General features: G+C 53.5%; 2 protein-coding genes across 2 annotated transcripts; both read left to right on the top strand.

The window, feature by feature from the left end:
• Positions 1-3,689: 3,689 nt before the first annotated feature.
• On the top strand, positions 3,690-5,408 carry LOC119094971 (protein 5NUC-like). Its single transcript, XM_037217880.1, has one exon. The coding sequence runs from the start codon at positions 3,690-3,692 to the stop codon at positions 5,406-5,408; it is 1,719 nt and encodes a 572-aa protein (XP_037073775.1).
• A 2,998-nt stretch (positions 5,409-8,406) lies between these two features.
• Positions 8,407-19,092, top strand: LOC119095291 (bystin-like). Its single transcript, XM_037218148.1, is given in 12 exon segments — positions 8,407-8,466; positions 11,806-11,964; positions 12,577-12,801; positions 13,508-13,649; positions 14,262-14,414; positions 15,816-16,042; positions 16,738-16,905; positions 16,907-16,947; positions 18,137-18,182; positions 18,184-18,249; positions 18,251-18,294; positions 18,955-19,092. Coding segments are annotated over 11 exon segments (1,323 nt in total). The 5' UTR covers positions 8,407-8,466; positions 11,806-11,823; the 3' UTR covers positions 19,025-19,092.
• The last annotated feature ends 815 nt before the right edge of the window (positions 19,093-19,907 follow it).

Genomic DNA, 19,907 nt, shown 5'->3' with positions numbered 1-19,907 from the left:
TTCCCCGCGGTGCCCGCCCTTCCCGCCAGAGTGAGAGACAGGCGACGCCATATAGCCTTATCAGCCGAGTGCGTCGTGAAGCCCCAATTACACGCACGATCGCGTACAACAGAAACCTAAACAGAGAGCAGGGAATAGGCCGATCAGAGCTGTGGAAATTGTAGGGAAGGGCATCTCACGGTCACTGGATCTACTGACCAATTCAAGAACCGTCTACGTTCGGAAGAACCCCTGAAATGCGCTGGCCTCCACTTCGACGTGAATACTCGATAGAGCAGCTATGAAAACCTGACGATCGACGCCAGCCGGCTAAACCGACAACGACGTAATCCGACAATAACCACCAGCACAACACTAGCCGTGTCGAACATGCCTAACGGAGTGCTGCGTTGCAGTCTGCAATACGCCTGGCGGTTACGGCCAGGGCTACGTGACAACCTTTAAATGCCTCACACACCAACTTGCACTCTTTCACGAAGCCACACACATCCAAAAACATCTCAAGCTACGTAACATCATCCCTACGTCGGTTACCGAAACCGGATTTCGACGATCGACGCCAAACAAAATGACAATGATGTCCAACAACATCCTTCACCCAGACAGAGCGAGGGAACGTACCACAGCCGGGCTATAGTCTCCTGTGCAGTGTGGGGAGGGGGACGCCAACTTCATAACGTTGACGGAAGATTGGATCATGTTCCGGGAAAATCCTGTTTTCCTGCATTTAGAGCCGGGGTTTGCCCGCTTGATGCCCTTGGGTGATTTTGCGAAATTGCAAGGATGTCATTTGCAAAGCTCAACGAGGCCGAACGACCGCAACACGGGATGGAGTCGCCGCCCGATGGCCCCAGCGTCTGGTCTGAGACTTAAGCCTCACTTCGCAAGCAGGGACAAGCACGGGGCCGGCGATTTGCATTGGTCGGGACCCCTGAAAGAATAAGGGTCCCTGCGTCGGTTGGCGGCCTACAGTGCCATACAGTTCTGTGTCAGCAAGGGACCCCGAGTCGGCCAGAGTAGCATGTGCTGGACAGGGATAGGGACGGGACCCCGAATGTCAGAGGGCCTCTTGAGTTGATCGGGGCCTTCTAACCATGGCAGTGGATATGAGAGCTTACAAAGAGAGCCCACAATAAGAAAATGGAAGACCCTGTGTCAGACAGGGGCCTCAGTGCCGAACGGAGGAATCCTTCGTCCCATTTCAGGCAGGGGCCTATTATGTCGAACGGGACTCTGCGCCAATTATTGAACACCTGTGACGATAAGGGTGTTTTGCAGCAATGAGGACCCGTGAGTCGAGCCCTTGGGACCCCGTCCCCTTGTCGCCACCATGGCGACCGACAGGCAACCCACGCTTAAAAGAAATGGCCTTTTAGCCCCTGACGGGAAAATGTAATGTGCCCGTCATGTTCTACCCACTTACCCTCGCCCGGAAAAAGGTAAAGTGTTTTGTTAGTCTCCTTTGGGCGGATCAATATGGGGTCGAAAATGAAAAAGCGATGAGGACGTCCATCCATGCCCCGAATCGAACTTTGAAATAAATGATTTCAGAATTTTTTGAGTCCACGTGCTCAAAGTGTTCCAGAAGAGCAGAACACCACGCCCAGGGTTGCAGGTTCCATCAGATCGAGCGACGTTAGCCGCTGCAGCTAACACCAGGCGGCGGGTGCCTGACCTGACCGCGACCCTCGGAGAGAGGCATCTTGAAATAATGTTCCTAAAAGCTTTTCAAGCTCAGTCCATCCCGATCAACTATCGGGATGACTGGGGCGTATATTTCGCCTTTGTAATTTTGGGGCCTTCTCCTGGACAGCGACATAAACACAAAAAAGCAGCTTGGCCTTTCCTTGTCTAGCTCCACCGCCAAATTCTAGCGCCGGCTCAAGGTGCTACGCGTGTTGATCCACTCCTTTAAACGAGACCCTTTGTCGCTTTCGCCGCCCGCTGGCCGTCGCCTAACGCTAGAGCCACCATTGGACTGGGACTGACTCCATGTGACTGACGCCGCATGGCCTACGGAGACTGCAACGCCGAACATAACGGCTTTTCTCTAAGACTTGCAAGCGCGCATAGTAGAAACCATGTTATGCGATTTTTCAGTATTCGTTTTTAAACGAAAGTTGCCTATTGCCGGACGGACAAGGGTTGGCCGTGTCGCAATGCTCGGCACGGTCCGTCCTGCCCTCTGACGCCACCTGACCTTTAGCGCGGCCACTGCCACCGGCAGTAGGTCATACCTGTCAAGGACAAATCGAGCACCTAAGGCAACTCGAACCCACCCAGCTACGAGTGGATGGATCGAAAGGCAGGCGCTCTAGCAGGCTAATACATTGGGACGGTATTAGGAGAAGTGTCGCGTGTAATCGTGTGCGTTATAAATCGTGCCGCATAGAAGTAATGTCGCGTAGAAATTTGACATTGGAAGTGCTGTCGCGTAGAAGTTTATGCATTAGAACTTCTTACGTTGGAAGCGATGTCGTGTAGGACTTAGAAGTCGTGTCGTGCAAACTCTGTCGTTGACAGCATATGTGTTAGAAGTATTGTCTGCACACCGCTGCAAGCAGCGAGCACTCGTGAGTTCTCTTACCCTCTTTCTTTTTCCTGAAGCTGAAGAAGGCTGGTAATTTTGTCCTGCGCGCCACTTAGGCAGTAGTTGTTGTCATTCGACGGCTGCCAACTCTTGACGGCGCACATTGAATGCCGCTGACATCATCGAACTTTTATGCTGAGTACAACACTCTGCTTACAAAATTGACATCGAACATCAAACACAGCTTAGCCCAACGTGTCGTACCTGAGGAAAACTGATGTTTGTTTGAGTAACAGACACGCGCGTGGGTTTTTGAGATTGTATGCTGGATGCATCCCAAATACTTTGGATTGCGCACTCATTTCAAGTGCTAATTTGCGCATATGCCTCATTTATCTCCATGATTTCTAAGCTACACATGCTGCTCATTTGAAACATAACATGTGAATGTTATTAACGCAGCCAACCGATACTTTTACGTCCGATGATTATCCATTCATATTCTCCAGATGTTTCCATTCAGTTTTGCCAAGCAGTTCCGGAGCTTATCGCCTAGTTTCATCTCACCTGCATCATGTCAAATTGCGTGGTAGCCAACAGTCATATTGATGCATTGTGAAAACAATATTTCCCGTTTCCATAGGAACTATTTTTGGCATGACGAACAATTTGAAATACATTTCTGTGTTTGAAGTGGCAAACTGGTTTTGGAACAGTTCGGAACTTTTTTGGCATAACTAACGATTCTAAATACATTTCTGTGTTTGAAGTGGCGAAGACAGGATATTTTCTACCATTCCGCATATTTATGGTAGATAATCTGCCAGCCGAACGCAGCCTGTGAATAGGCTCCGTGGATCAAACGTATGGTTGCCATGGAAACAGACTGAACTCAAAAGGACGTGACCAACGTGCCCATTCCGTGCTTAAAAAACGGTCGTTCGGTGCCATGCCGGCAAACAACGTTGCAATCATCGGGAGAAATTCAGTTAAAACGCGAGGGGGCACCGGCAGCAGAACTATTAGCAACATGATCACCTCCACGCTCAGGTTACTGGTCTCCATTCCGGTCTTCGCGCACTATTTAACCATGGCAAAGGATCTCGACATTCTAAGAATATTCCATCAGAATGACATTCATTCGCACTACGACGCAGTGATGCATTCGAGTGACCCGTGCCCGAAGAATTACCGGGGAAATTGTTACGGCGGCTTCGCAAGAGCTGTTCACTACATCAAACAACGGAAGAGGGAGGGCGGCCTGTTGAACGTATACACGGGCGACTTCTTCCAGGGCCACATTTTCTACACCATGTTCGGCTGGGAGATGGCAGCAGACATCGTCTCGCAGATGCCGTACGACGCGCTGGCGCTTGGAAACCAGGAGTTCTACGGCGGCCTGGAGATGCTGATGCCGTTCATGCGTCGCGTCGGACCCGTGTTCGTTTGCACGAACCTCGACTTCCACCGGCTAAATGAGAGCCTGCAAAAGGAGCTGGCACACCTGTGCCCGCCCTCTGTCATCCTCACCATCACCACCGTCAACAGCAAGCACCCGGTCCGCGTCGGCATCGTCGGCTACACAACGCCGGAGACCGCGCGCATCGCGCAGACCGGCGCCATCGTCTTCTACGACGAGGTCCAGGCGCTCTCGGCGGAGGTGCGCCGCCTGACGCAACAGCGCGGCGTGAAGGTGGTCGTCGCGCTCGGCCACTCGGGCCTCAAGCGCGACTTGGAGATAGCGCACCAGGTCTCCGGGCTCGACGTGGTGGTGGGGGCGCACTCGCACACGCTCCAGTGGCCGGGTGCCTGGCAACCATTTCGTCCGGACACGCCCGCGGACCCGTGGGACCACGCCAGCGATGTGTACCCGCGCATCGTGACCCAGGCCAGCGGCCGCACAGTGCTCGTCGTGCACGCGTTCAAGCACGGTAAGTACATGGGCGGTATCGACGTGGGTCTGAACGAGCAGGGCGAGGTGCGTGACTGGTGGCCCAACATCACACTGCTGCGGGCCAACCAGGGCCGCGACGAGGCCGTCGTCAAAGTGCTGGGGGAGTACAACCATCGGCTAGACGTGAAGCGTACCGAGGTGATCGGCCAGAGCCTGGTCACGCTCGAGGGCCGACCCGACGTCTGCCACCATGGAGAGTGCAACCTGGGTAACATGTTCGCGGACGCGGTGCTGTGGGCTAACCAGCGCCACGAGGCTCTACATCCGCGGCCCGTCAATATCGCGCTCATCAATAGTGGCTCCATGATGAACCGCATTCTCCCGCTCAACATCACGCTGGACACGCTGCTGGAGACGCTGCCGTACCAGAACACCATCACCATTGTCACCATCACTGGCAAGACCCTGCTGGCGGTGCTGGAGGAGAGCGTGGCCCACATCGAGAACCTCGCAGGTACCTTCCTCCAAGTATCCGGCGCCAGAGTGCGCTACAACATCGGTCTGCCGCGGGGGAAGCGCGTGCTGTCAGCTCTCGTGCTCTGCACCAACTGCAGCGTGCCACGCTTCGGACCCGTGCAGCCGCACCTGGTGTACGAGGTGGCCGTGACTACGTACATGGCGGAGGGCGGGGATCAGTTCGCCTTGTTACGCGACGAGCTCCTGGCCCTTCGCTCCATGAACATGCTGGACGTGGACATCATGCTGGAATACCTCCGAATCTTCTCGATGGTGTACCCGCGCGAGGAGGGCAGGATCACCGTGATCAACGAGTCCTCTCTCGCTCTGTCCGGCTCATCCAGGGCCTTGACAACGTTGACGCTGAAGATCGTGAGCGCGGTGCTTTGTGTCGTTGAGACGCTCTGTGTATGTCGGAAGGCATATACGTGGCAGTGGGACACACTGCAGATGCTGTGCGCTGTGTGAAGAGATGCTGGGACCACTTGAAACAGTGCAGGGTGTTTGAACGCGGCTGGGAGCGCTGCATTCAGGTGTAATGAGTGAAAGATAGCGTGAAGAAAGCGCTGACACAGACGCCGCCGAAATCCTAGGCTGAAGGCTGGCCGCCATTAGCAACGTGAACTCAGCATTCAGTGACATATTTTTATTCGTTGTCGTAGTTGTAGTTATTACTGCATTACTATCACCAGCAAAGTGGCTATAACGTTCCAAAACTATGGAATTATGGATCAATAAATGTGTGATGTTTTTTCAACGGCTCCAGCTGTATTCGATTAAGTGCTCAGCTGAAACTGTAGTTCCTGATGCTATAAAACGCTCTCCCCCCCCCCAATAGCCATCCCTATTATTGTAACTGTGAACTAAAAAAATACGTCCATTGTGCCTCTCCGCTCTAATGGCATGGAAATGTGGATGGACGGTGAGAGATCAGCCTGTCCAATCGTATATACCTGCCTTTGTACTGCCTTTGATATATAATAAGCTGTATGCGATATATTACATTTTTCACATCTACATCGTCTTTAATGCCAATATGCGGACAAAATGTTAAACAGGTCGAGATCATATGGTAGCAGTGATGCACGTCATAATTATATAATTTGCCCTTGACAGGCATGACCTGCGGCCGGCGACAGCAATCGCGCAAAAGGTCAGGTGACGTCGGAGGGCAGGACAAACCGTGCCGAGCATTGCAGCGCGTTAAACTCTCACCACCGAATTCTGCCGTGAACTCGAGACTTCACGATCGGGTGTAGAGGTCAGAGTTCACGTAACAGGCTCAGCTTAGAGTGACCTCTGATCCCAGGCATCCATCCATTCAAAGGATCCGTATTCGGTCCGATAAAGAAAATCATTGCCTGGAGATAAGGCGTTTAGATTTCACAACATTTCGTGGATTCAGAATTAGCGCGTTAAACAACGATTTTGGTTGCCTGTTCGGGCATACGGTGCCCAAGCTTCAAGCGACATGTTGGAAAAACTTGTTTGCCGCATATTTTTGAACATAGAGTGCCTTTATCTTCATCGTCAACCCCATCTAATCAGCCATTACTTTGGCGGTAGCTGGCGTTTCGGATATATATATATATATATATATATATATATATATATATATATATATATATATATATACCGTGGCACGTACAATGCATGCCAATCAGTGTTGAAAAAATGCCTGCTTATCTCCAAACTGCGCTTGCTTTACAAAGAAGTTCAGCTTTAAAGAGGACACCGGTCTCCCAAGGAAAGTGAGGAGTATATTTACACCGCAACCAAACAGCGCGTGCCGCCCTGCCTTTTAGGTACGAACCAACAAAATTCATGACGGTACAGAAATTCGAGATTTGTCGCAGAGGAGGACGATTTTTCGCGGCTTTGCCCTACGTAGCAGCAGCCGCAGACACTAATAAATAATTACAGTTAGGTGTGATCGTTTTACGGACGAGTGGCGCGGTACATTTTATTCCGGTCGCCTCGGTGGCTGTGGTGCCCGTATTACTTACGCATGGCTGGAGTTACATTCGTAATACGTTGGCATAACAAGTCGCATAACGTCAGGGACGTTAAGGAAGAGGACATCTTTAACGAGCCGGCCACCTTTGACAGGGGAATACAGCCGAGAAAAACATAATCCTTGCATCTTAATAAATCCAACTTTAAGTCATGCCATCAGCGTCCATGCAGATGTTGGGAGTTACCTTCGACCACATGCTATCCAGGAAGAATCACATCTAGATTAGTAAAAAAGCGCAATGCCATCCTGTTCTTTATTCTATACATCAGATGCGTCATCATCTCATAGCCGCAGCCCACTTATCCGAGCCCATGTTTTCCCTCCCATTTCGTACTATCTCTCAGTTAGGGCGTAGCCTCTGCCTGCTATCTCAGCCGGGTGTAAATGGTGAATTTCGCGGCCTGGGCCATCCCGTGGGTGCGGGTCTGGGATAACATTTCGTTGGTCGTGTTGTCGCTGGGTTGGCCTTGGCGCCTTCAGGGTCTGAAATGACCCCTGCGTCCCCATGGCGGTCCGGTCTCTGCCCAACCCTCTCACCGCTGTCGGCGCGTCAAGCGGTCGGTGGTGGCCGCCGCTTTGGGATTCCCCGCTTTCCAGCTTAGACCGCCTGACAGGCTGCGTGGAAGACTGTAAGATTAGCGCCCAGGCGTTGTCGTACTGTAGGCCTTGTCCTGGAACCACCTGCTATCGGCTGGTGTGGCTTACCGGAGCCGTGCTGTGCTCATGGCTAGACTTAACCTATATGACACAGAGGATAGTGCTCGCGTTTATGCGCTCTTTTATGTCATTCGTATTTTTTATCATAGCCGCATATTTAATCGTGCTGCATGATGCCCATTGACTCTAGCCAAACACTAAGCTATAGAAAACGAACGATTCGTAGTGAATACGTGAAAATGATAGCCATGATGGGAGGCGACGGCCTCACTCAAGAGTTCTGCTCGGGGGGGGGGGGGGAGGGAAGCGGTGCTCAGCCCCTAAAGTAGATAGTAACGTCCTTGGACACGGGACGATGTCGCAGAAAATTGGTTTCAATTCGCAGGGTTCGAAGTAAATTCAATATTTTGGCCCATAGAACAGATTTTAACCAGGTGCCTGAGGAATTGAGCCAACAATTTTGCGGGCATTACGTGGTTTCGTATTGAAGCTATTTCATGTTCGCTTTTCGCCGGAAAATCAACAACTGACCCACACCAGAGCGGCATTGCTTTTTCACATATACTACATAAGGCGGGGGTAAAATAGTGAGAATTTTCAATTTGGTCAAAAGGACCAGAAGTTCCCGTTGGAGTGTCTAATTTAGAACGGAATAGCTAGTTTAGTACAAACCTAATTTTTAGCAACTGGGACGCTTAACGACCTTAGACGTATATGGCGAGGGTGATCCGTGTAATGGCGTACGAGAAACACGTTGATGCGACCTGTGCACGTGTCACCGAGAAGTGGGGCTGTTGCGAAGCGTCTGAGGCAGGGCCACTGAACAGAGTTTGGGCTGAGGTTGGTCACAAGGTAGTAGAAACACTTACAATCCTCTGTTAGTAGTAGGTGAATACGAGCTTAGCATATAGAAAATAACTTTATGGGCGTTTTATGAGTGAAGGGGAGCTAGCGTATGGGAAACGTGAGGGAAATGGAATGCTATTTCATGTATTGTAATCTGGTGGCCCTTTAGGCCTCTGATTCGTGACAGGGGTTTTCAAGCCAGTTTGAAATAATTTGATCCATTGTGTTGAACACCTATGTGACAGTGTGCTAAATCTCACAGTTATATGAGCTGAACTAGAGCCAGGCAAATTGTGCTGTATTTTCCAATAATTTTGGGTGAAGTATGATTCAGTGTTGGAAATTCCAGAAAATTTCCTGGTAGTGGAGTACAAATTTTCTATAGTGCAGGTGCTGCAGGTCATCACAGTTTCATTTAGGTTATCTTTGGGAGATAACACTATAATGGGTGATACTCCACAGAAGTACATTTTTTATATGCTGCAATCCATGTAAAAGCACTTTAAATGAAAGGAAACATCAGTATTCAGCATGGCACACTGAAACAACAGTCTCAGGCTGTACTCTGAAATGCATGTGCATATACATTGGTCTGCAATTTATGAAAGGCTCTGTGTGAACACCCTCCAAAACAGGGTGGTGTAGGTATACATCAGTGCCTACTGTTAGAAAAAAATGATGGTACATCAATTGTAATGTTAAAGGTGGAACATACCACAAATAATCACAAAACAGGTAGATTCACGCTCCTACCTTCAAATTTTAATAACTATGATAACGAGCTCCTGAGTGCCACACACACCTCACTGCCTTGACTCCCCAGCACCTCTCATGTGTTATCATTGCATAGTTACAATATTTCTGCCTACCAAGAACCATACAAAATTATGGGGCCAAGGTAATAATAGTAATGCAATGACAAATGTTTCTTATCATGTGTGGGTACATTTATGAAACAGACAGGCCAGAATAGTCCAGGACATAGCCTAAACTAGCCTAGCCTAGCCTAACCTAACCTAACCTAACCTAACCTAACCTAACCTAACCTAACCTAACCTAACCTAACCTAACCTAACCTAACCTAACCTAACCTAACCTAACCTAACCTAACCTAACCTAACCTAACCTAACCTAACCTAACCTAACCTAACCTAACCTAACCTAACCTAACCTAACCTAACCTAACCTAACCTAACCTAACCTAACCTAACCTAACCTAACCTAACTTAACTTAACTTAACTTAACTTAACTTAACTTAACTTAACTTAACTTAACTTAACTTAACTTAACCTAACCTAATCTAACCTCCCCACCCTATCCCCTTCAACCCAGTGTCCCACTGGCCTCCATGTTCCATGCCATATATATGTACCATATTAATAAGTTTTGCTTAGCCACCATAATCTCATTTTGCTTTTCATTCCCACCCAAAAATGTAATATTTGCCCACCATGTCAACCAATCTACAAACAATATGGAAGACTGCTTGGATACACAAGAAACATATTTCATTGGATTCTTTTTACCTTGGCCCCACATATTTTTATGGTTTTTGATGCACAGTAATGTTGTGATCGCGTGTAGCAATGGCGCTGGAGTCGCGGTTGCTGTGTGTTTGCGGCACTCAGATGTTCGGTATTGTAGTTATTTAAGTTGCAAGGTAAGAGTTTAGATGACCTGTTTTACAATTAATTACAATTTGTTCTGCCTTAAAAATGATGATTGATTACAATGCTCTTTTTTAACATGAGGTAGCAATGTATATCCTGACCCAGAGGGTAATTATGCATCAGGCTTATACACTCTCCAAAATGGCAGGTGGCTACACACCAGGCTTATACACGCTCCAAAATGGAGGATGGGTAGGATACGCACAGCCAGAGAAAAATGGTACTCAAAGAATGCAAATGAACATGCCCAGACAGCCACCTACTCATGCTCCACCACAGTCACGCTACTCATACTCAACCACAGTCACACTGCTCGCGCCCCACCAGTTAACTGGTTTTAAAAACAGCTAAACATCCATGCGCTCCACCTTCCAACTCCTGGTCAACATATGAGGCTGTGCACATCCCACTCAAACAATAGAGACAGGCAGCAATCTGAACCGATTTACCGAGCCAGCACAAGTACAATGCCTGACAGACCCCTGCAGGCCGGCCAAAAAGGGTCTGAGTCGGCCACTCCGCCGACTCCGGCAGAAAATACAATGTATTAATGGATTTTGATGTGCTTTAACCGATGTCATTAAGAAGTATGATTATTTATGTTGCAATTAACTCATGTTTTTGTACTAATGAGCCCGTCTTAATTTTCCGGGCCAAAGCTATGGTTTCACGTAACTCTGGTGTCCTGGTATTTTTGTGAGAGTGAGATGACTGTCTCCAAACAGTACTTTGGCTATTTATAACAATGTTTTTTTACTTAAAAGTGTATTGTTGTAAAGCCTGAATTACCAGCTTCGATTTCATACCCTTATGTAACAAATTTAGCTTGGTTTAAATCCACAGCTACTGTAGCATTTTTGTACTCCAGATACCAGGAAGTGGCCAAAAATCCAACCACATGGCAGTTCTGGATTGTTCATGAGGTAATGTTTTTTCCTTGATATTACTGAATATCAAAAACATCATTCATCCAGGACCAGAATTTGAATGCAGTTGTTATGAAAGCACATTGAATATTATCAGACTGCAGTATTTTATGTATGGATGTGTTTTCAAGTTTTATCCATCCAAGCATAGCTTTTCAGAAGCCCAAGTCAATGCAGTGTCTGGCCAGACATGATAGAAATAACATTGAATATTGATGAATCACATGGTGAATAGTGCTGAACAGTATAAGTAAGATGCATATTACTAAACATCTAGATGAGATACAAATGGAGACTCGTACCCTAAATATGCACAGAACACAAACGCTGCACTGCACATATATGTACTTTTACAAAGACCCATGTACCACTCACATGCATAAGAGACTCACACCCTTCAAGGACAATTATCCTGTGGGGGCTGGTATTTCCAAGCCTTGCCCACCCAGCATGTGTTTTCTAATCACAGTTTGATGTACAAGAGGACTAGCTTCTTGAATCCTGCCAGTCTGGCACATCACATTGTGGCATTGGGTGCCTCATACCATGTCACTGAAAGTTGTGTTTATTGGGTGCAAATAATTGCCAGAATTGTGTGCCAGAATCGCAGTGTATTTCCTGAACTGCCTTAGACATGCATCCAAGATTTATCTTTTTGTGAAATAAACAGATGTGGATGATGGTCTAGCACAAGGGCTCATCAGGCATGACCTCCTGCCCTGACCCTGCTACTTGCACCACACCTCAGGCATCGCCACTCATCACCATGGGCAAGGCTAAGAAGGTGCGTGTGTCACGAGCCACGGAGGTGGACAGCACGCCGACGCTGCACGAACAGATCGAGGGCGACCGGTTCGCCCGGCCCTCTGCCCGGCATAAGGCGCGCGCCCGGCAAGAGGAGCAGGAGGTGAGGCTGGCCCTGGTCCGAACAGGAGGTGAGGCTGGCCCTGGTCCGACCAGGAGGTGAGGATGACCCTGGTCCGAACAGGAGGTGAGGCTGGCCCTGGTCCGAACAGGAGGTGAGGATGGCCCTGGTCCGAACAGGAGGTGAGGATGGCTCTGGTCCGAACAGGAGGTGAGGATGGCTCTGGTCCGAACAGGAGGTGGGGCTGGCTCTGGTCCGAACAGTCCACCACCGGATTCCCTCTCGGCACTGCAGGAGAAAGATGTGAATGAGCAGTGTCCCCCTCCCCCCCCCCCCCCGCTCTGGGGCCGCCCTTCCTGGTAACTAAGCTTTGCGACTCGACTTTGTGACAAGCAGAGGATGTGGAACAGTGGGACATGGCAGGAGGAGGAGGGTGGCAGTGCCCCACTTTTACAGCATTTCGGCTGCAGTTGGTGTCATGGCCTGTCTGAGCAGTGTTCACATGGAGCAGCTGCCACTGGCTGGTGCTTGGTGGGGTACGCAATTGACTCCGGATCGTTTGACGGTTCGTGGAGAGCACGATCTGAGCGGCTGCTGCTGTCCCACCCATACAAGTCTGAACATGCTGTTACTGACAGTCCGCCTCGGTGGTAGTTCGTCGACAGCAAGCTCTCGCGGCGTATCCTGTCGGAGGCCCGCCGGCAGCAGCAGGAGTTGGAGGACGAGCACGGAATCTCTGAGTCACAGCTGGTGGCCACTGCGACAAAACCTGGGGTTGCCGGCGGCGCGCGGGCCCGCACCGCCGCCCTCGGCGACGCGGGCTCCTCAGAGGACGAGGAGGAAGATGCTGGACCACTAGAGGACATCTGCGAGGAAGTGGTATGACAGGGTGGTCCATTGGTCAGATAGTGTAGGGTGCTTGGAAGCATGGGGGCACAGAATGACCATTGCTGCCATGGCGTTTTAAGCAGCAGCTGCAACATCGTCATCTTGAGTATTCATCGTTGTTGCTTTGTTTTGGGAGATCACCAAAAGTACCTCAGTGGCGATCCCTGCTGCATGTTAGGTCTACTTTAACGTGTAATTATTGATCAATACCTGAGCTAAGGAGATCGCCAACATTGCTATCCACCCCCATAGCTCATTTGGTTAAATCGCAAATCGCATTAAATCAAAATGTGTTTCTTTACCGTGCGTTGGCGACGGTCACCCACTCGGGGCGCCTGGCGTCCAGTCAGTGAGCATGAGTCGTGCGGCTCCGCGACGCGGATGTATTGTGGAGTGTTCGGGTCTTCCGACGGCCGCTCACACGGAGTCCCACAAATGACGGCCCACGGCAACGCCTGCCCTACGGTCTGCCGTACCGGCTGGCGGCCGGAGCCAGCGGCGCGAGCGACGCGTCACGTCCCCGCATCACGGCGTGTCACGGCCGGGGCGCACCGGCCGCGTGTCACGTCTCCAGCTCTGGGTGAGCCGCCCGGTCTCTGACCGGGAGGGTGCGGGTTCGAGACGCGCTGCCAGCCGCCGCCCCGCGGACGTCGTGCAGCGTCGGACCGCTGACGGTGTTTGCGCCGCCGGCCGCCAGGTGGTGGACGAAGCGGACGAGCGCGCCATGCTGGCGTTCATGGCGCGGGAGCCGAAGCCGCGCCGCGTGCTGGCCGACCTGATCATGGAGAAGGTCCGCGAGAAGGAAGCCGAGCTGCAGACCGGCGCCTCCGAGACGCAGAGTGAGTACCGCTGGCGTGGGGGCAGGGACAGAGTGAATACCGCTGGCGTGGGGGCAGGGACAGAGTGAGAACCGTTAGCGCGGGGCAGGGGCGGGGACAGGGTCAGTACCGCTGACGCGGGGCAGGAGCAGGGTGAGCAGTGCTGGGTTGGGGCAGGGACAGAGTGAGTACTGCTGGCGCGGGGCAGGGAGAGAGTGAGTACCGCTGGCATGGGACGGACAGAGTGAGTACCGCCGGCATGGGGCGGGGAGAGAGTGAATACCGCTGGCATGGGGCAGGGAGAGAGCACCGCTGGCATGGGGCAGGGGCAGAGTGAGTACCGCCGGCTCGGGGCGCTGACAGAGTGAGTAGCGCTGACATGGGCAGGGATAGAGTGAGTACCGCCGACGTAGGGCAGGGACAGAGTGGGTAGCGCTGACGCGGAACAGGGACAGAGTGAGTACCATTGGCGTGGGGCAGGGACAGAGTGAATGTCGGTACGAAGAAGGGACGGGGACCAGCGCGTGCAGTTGGAGAGGGACGCGAGGCAGCTCTGCTTTTTGGCAGTTCTGCACCCTGGCTTATACTGACGTCGTCATCGGCCGCCACCCAGCGTTGTCCGCTCTGCCGCAGGTGTGGTGGTGACGCAGGAGCTGCACCCGAAGGTCAAGGAGATGTACGAGGGCATCCGGTTCGTGCTGGCCAAGTATCGGAGCGGCAAGATCCCCAAGGCCTTCAAGGTGATCCCGCACATGCAGAACTGGGAGCAGATCCTGCACTTGACGCGTGAGTGTGGCTGGAGGCCGGGGCCGCCGTCAGTGGAGAGGGGGGGGGGGGGAGGAAGGGAAGGGGGGAGCACACGGGCAGCAGGGAGGCCTCCGTCAGCACGCAGCTTCTTGGTAGGGGCACCCCCGTTAGTGGGATGAGGGAGAGGGGGGGGGGGGGGGGCGGGCACCGGCGGCGAGAGACCTACGTCAGCATAGGAACTTGTTGGTAGGGGGACCTCCGTCGGCGGTGGGGGGGGGGGGGAGGGGGGCACCGAGTACTAGTTCTATGCAGCATTGGCGTGCTCAAGGCCCGTGTGCTTGCAATATAGTGACCTCTGGTGATTTTTCTGTACGTTACTTCGGGCTGGTAGCCAGAGCGCGCATTGAGGCTGATTAATTGCTGATTGATGGTGAATGACGTGATGCCACTAAATGGCACTATCTTCCTTTCGGGCAAGCTGGCTCTTGTTCACAGTCTGTAGCGTCATCACAGAGTTGGACATTGCTGGTGGTCTTATTTGACAAACTTAACCTATTTCTCACTCTGATCATCTGGAATCCTCAGGTTACGTGCAAAACATTGCGATCACGAGTTATAGCCTTTGTAGCGCATCCCATTAGCGGCGTTGTCTCAGCCCCCAACGCAGCACCTCATGGAGCTGTGGGTGTAAGCCGTCTGGCTCTAATTGTCCCAGACACCTAGCGGGGTAGGGGAGGCGGGGCACATTCACATTCTGGTTATCTCTAGCTTCCACCGAATTGAAAGTGGAGTTAACCAATGAAACACGCCGCAATTAACCACCAGCGTTTGCTCGTCGCGACAGAGAAGCGTCATTGTTACAGCTATAATATGATGTTGATTAACTGGGTCGTCAGCACCCCATCGCCGCCCTCTCTCTCGCTCGCTCTCTCACTCTCTCTTCCCGGGTGTTTTGCCGTCGCCTGCGCCAGGAGGTCGCCGTGATAAGCCAACGCGGGGGGGGGGGGGAGGGAGGGGCTGCCGTTCGTCCCCACCGTCAACGATAACATCGGTCGACTGACCTCCTGACTGGGCCGGTGGCGGTGAGACCTGAGCGGGAGTGGTCGGGGCACAGGCGCCAGCCCGCTTAATCGTGTACGTTCTGTGTCGTGCTGGTCGGCTCCAGAGGAGATGTCCAGTTGCCGACTATTGCGTGTGGTCGGTGGTGGTCATGAGCCGGCGGTTGCTGCGCGAATGCGATATCCCCGTAGGCTTCGGCTCGTCGGCTGCTCTCGGGACGTCATCCACACACGACCAGTCACAGTTGCGGCAGGTGTGGGCGTGCCGTCCGAACTCAGGCGCGGCGGGACACTACGCCACGCTCGTCATACTGCGCGGCCGCGGCGCAGCATCGCCGCGCGGCCGTGTGACCCCGCGTGACCCCGTGTGACCCCGCCGCAGGGCCGGACACGTGGTCGGCGGCCGCCATGTACCAGGCCACGCGCACCTTCGCCTCCAACCTCAAGGACAAGATGGCGCAGCGCTTCTTCAACCTGGTGCTGTTGCCGCGCGTCCGGGACGACATCCACTTCTACAAGAAGCTGAACCCGCACCTCTACCTGGCGCTGCGCAAGGCGCTCTTCAAGCCGGGGGCCTTCATGAAGGGCATCCTGCTGCCGCTGTGCGAGGTGAGTGGAGTGTTGGCGGCGTCTCGGAAAGACAGCGGAGCAACAGGGGTTCTGCTCAGCAGTCAGTAACAGGGCGCTTCGCTCATTAGCTGCGGGCCAGACGGCCACATGGTGTGGCCACGCCTGATGCATGCCTGCGTTGTGGTGGGCGGTTGCGATTTGGCTGTTCAGCTGCTGCTCTGCAGGCGGTGCTACACATTCTGCACGTCCCGACCCGCAGCACGAGTGATCCGATACTTTCCGTGGAGCAGCACCGTCACGTCGTCGTACGGTGATGCGAGCCAAGAACAAGACAAGGTGTAGTGCCTGGGCGATGATGGCAAGATAATGGCAAGCTGATCATCGCCCAAGCATGATCATCATCTGGCAAGCACCTGTCCTCTACTCTGTCCTGCTGTCCACTCTGACAGTACTGTGGCCGGTGCTCAGGCCGCTGCGCGGTCGTGTTCCGTTCTCCGTTCCATTGCCCCGTCCTCCGAGCGGGAGGGTCGCTCCCTCTTCGTCGCCGCGCCGCTTTCATTCGGTCTGATAAGATTGCCTTCCGAGGCGTGCTGGCCTGGTATGACGCACCCATCGCAGCCCATGATCTGTTGAATGCTCCCGTCATATCTTCTGCCGGCTAGGACCGCCCTGTCTGATGTGTCCGCGCTGGTCTGATGTATCCGCCCTGTCTGACGTGTCCGCTCTGTCTGCAGTCGGGTGACTGCCTTCTCCGCGAAGCCATCATCCTCGGCTCGGTGCTCTCCAAGAACTCGGTGCCGGTGCTTCACTCGGCCGCCGCCATGCTGAGGATCGCCGAGATGCCGTACACGGGCGCCAGCAGCATGTTCCTGCGCGTGCTGCTCGACAAGAAGTACTCGCTGGCCGTACCGTGTCATCGACGCCGTACATGCCCACTTCATGAGGTGGGAAGCTGCCCCTGGGCTCTGGGCTCTGGGCTCTGGGCTCTGGGCTCTGGGCTCTGGGCTCTGGGCTCTGGGGTCTGGGCTCTGGGCTCTGGGCTCTGGGGTCTGGGTTCGGCTCTGGGCTCTGGGCTCTGGGCTCTGGGCTCTGGGCTCTGGGCTCTGGGCTCTGGGCTCTGGGCTCTGGGCTGGTTCCAGGCTCTGGGCTCTGGGCTGTGGGCTGGGCTCTGGGCTCTGGGCTCTGGGCTCTGGGCTCTGGGCTCTGGACTCTGGGCTCAGGGCTCTGGGCTCAGGGCTCTGGCCTGGGCTCTGGGTTCCAGGTTCTGGGCTCTGGGCTCTGGGCTCTGGGCTCTGGCTCTGGCTCTGGGCTCTGGAAGGAAGGGAGGAGCGTGTGGTGTCGGTGTCGGCGAACAGTGCACCAGTGGTGGACGCTGTGTGGTCACTGTGCCAGCGCGCCCCAGAGCCGCCCAGTCCTCGCCATCGGCGGTGTCATGCCGCACGCGGGTGGGAGCGGATCTGTGTTGTCTGCCTGGTGTTGACGGGTCCGGCGGCAGCGGGGCTGTGTTATCCCCTGATTACGGGTCCGGCGGCAGCGGGGCAGTTTTGTCACCTGGTGACGGGTCCGGCGGCAGCGGGGCTGTGTTGTCCCTGGTGGTGACGGGTCCGGCGGCAGCGGGGCTGTGTTGTCCCTGGTGGTGACGGGTCCGGCGGCAGCGGTGGGGCAGTGAGCTGCCGGGGTGAGCCATAGAGACGGCGGCGGTCCTCGTCTACTCGCCGTGACTGCCGCGTGTCGTCGCCCGAGCCGCTGCTGTCTAACCCAGCCGCCGTCTAACCCGGCCGCCGTCTAGCCCAGCCGCCGTCTAAACCGGCCGCCGTCTAACCCATCCACCGTCTAACCCGGGCCGCCGTCTAACCCGGCCCGCCGTCTAACCCAGCCACCGTCTGACCCAGCCACCGTCTAACCCGGCCGCCGTCTAACCCAGCCGCCGTCTAACCTGGCCACTGTCTAACCCAGCCGCCGTCTAACCTAGCCGCCATCTGACCCGAACCGCCGTCTAACCCAACCGCCGTCTAACCCGGCCGCCGTCTGACCCGGCCGCCGTCTAGCCCAGCCGCCGTCTAAACCGGCCGCCGTCTAACCCATCCACCGTCTAACCCGGCCGCCGTCTAAACCGGCCGCCGTTGACGGCAGGTTCCACCTGGACGAGCGCCAGTTCCCGGTGCTGTGGCATCAGGCCGCTGCTGACGTTCGTGCAGCGCTACAAGAACGACATGTCAGAGGAACAGCGCGACCATTTGCTCGAACCTCTGCAACAGCCAGCGGCACTCCGTCATCACACCCGAAGTCAGGTACGTCTGGCGGCCCGCAACCGGCCTCAGCGGCCAGAGACCGGGTGTCGGGCACGGGGTAGTGCCGGCGTGTTCGCTCCCCATGCTTGTGTAAGGTGTGTATGAGCTGGGCACTTCTCTGTTTCGTGCGTTGTCATTTTCCGAACGTCGCGTTACGTGTTCGTCTGCCGGCGCAGGCGACGTTTGCGGGATGGACCTGGCGTTCAATCGTGAAATGGCTCATTTGTTCAAGGACTGCTAGCCGTGCAAATAATTATCACTAATAGTGGGCATGAACTTTTAGGTTTGGCAGTTAATTGGCAAGTGTTTTCCTGTTGGTAGTGCGGTATGGTCAACCAATTGAGGTTGTATGCATTTTGTGCATACTGTTCGTGTTGTGATGGGCGTTCTGCGCCGTTCATGCTGTTCGCATAGAATAACCACGTACGTAACGGTACTTGAACCATATTACGGCACGTTACCAGGTTGTGCTAGCTTAATCTAGTTATCATGCCCTTATTTGGTTTTACGTCTACCTGCACGAAAGATGGTTGGAGATGTGTTGCCTCCACTCCAGTGCGCTAATACCGGCACCTCGGCATAGCTATATCACTGTCGTGCCGCACTGTTGTGAGCCGCTACCAATCGACACGCTTCGGACGGTGCGCTGGTCTGTTTCAGGAGGGAGCTTCTGGCGGCCAAAGGACGGGAAAGCAGTACCAACGAGCCAGAAAGTATGGAAGCGTCGTGAAACAACGTGCTGTGACAAGCGTGTGCTTACCTGACCTGATGCAACCTGTGCTAATACAAATGTCGAGAAGCGTGTTGTTCTCTCTGCCTTTGTGTTCCACGACGAATGTTCGAAGCACGCGCACTGTGATTCTAGTTGAGGGCCATTTCGGTGTCACGAGCCCCCCCCCCCCCCCCCCCCCCTCCTCCAGTGGGATCTGAAAATTGTCCAGCGGGTCAGCTTGCAGAAGGTTTTAAACGAATTCCTGCGGCGCGTTCCACCAGCTCGCTTAAGTAGTCAGCACCTTTGCAGACAGCATCAGCAGGCGAGGCACTAGTCAGATTTTCATGAGGCATTATTGTTCACAGGCAAAATGGAAAGCATGAATTAATGTCCGAGTGAATTATGCACCGCTTGTATGCTGTTACGCATTGTGATAATGTGTGAGAGAAGCAACCTTGGAAAAGGTCATGCAGCAAGGGCTCCTATTTTCAAGAGAGTTATTTTCTAGGGTCTGAAAATAAAATTGAAATCGAGGAACATCCTACATGTATGAAAACAATGCATATCAAGTGCAAATGTGCTCACGCGAAAAAGGGTTTCAACGCCTCTTTCCCCAGGGTCTGCTCCTAAAACTTTCCTAGGGTCTGCTCCTACCTTCCTGCGTAATCATGCATTATGCGAACCCTTAAATGCAAGCAGTTTTGTGATGGTCTAACCCCGATTCTGCGTGATGTCTTCAGGCGAAGTCGGTAGTTATCAAAGTAGTTACAAAGTGGTCACATTGATCACGACGTCCCGAACCACCTTGCTTGAGCTGTATCTGGTGACATTTCGCTCACAATGTGGAGGTGGTCAATGATCATGGGATGACTTCAAGCGGTCATGGGATGACCCCAAAGGA

Source organism: Pollicipes pollicipes, unplaced genomic scaffold (assembly GCF_011947565.3).
Source record: "Pollicipes pollicipes isolate AB1234 unplaced genomic scaffold, Ppol_2.1 Scaffold_4219;HRSCAF=4965_pilon_pilon_pilon, whole genome shotgun sequence".
Taxonomy (NCBI): Eukaryota; Metazoa; Arthropoda; class Thecostraca; order Pollicipedomorpha; family Pollicipedidae; genus Pollicipes; species Pollicipes pollicipes.
This window is presented reverse-complemented; position numbering and strand designations above follow the sequence as displayed.

Bases quoted from the DNA above. Each gene is read 5' to 3' on its own strand.
- LOC119094971 (XM_037217880.1), top strand. From the start codon at position 3,690: ATGCATTCGAGTGACCCGTGCCCGAAGAATTACCGGGGAAATTGTTAC.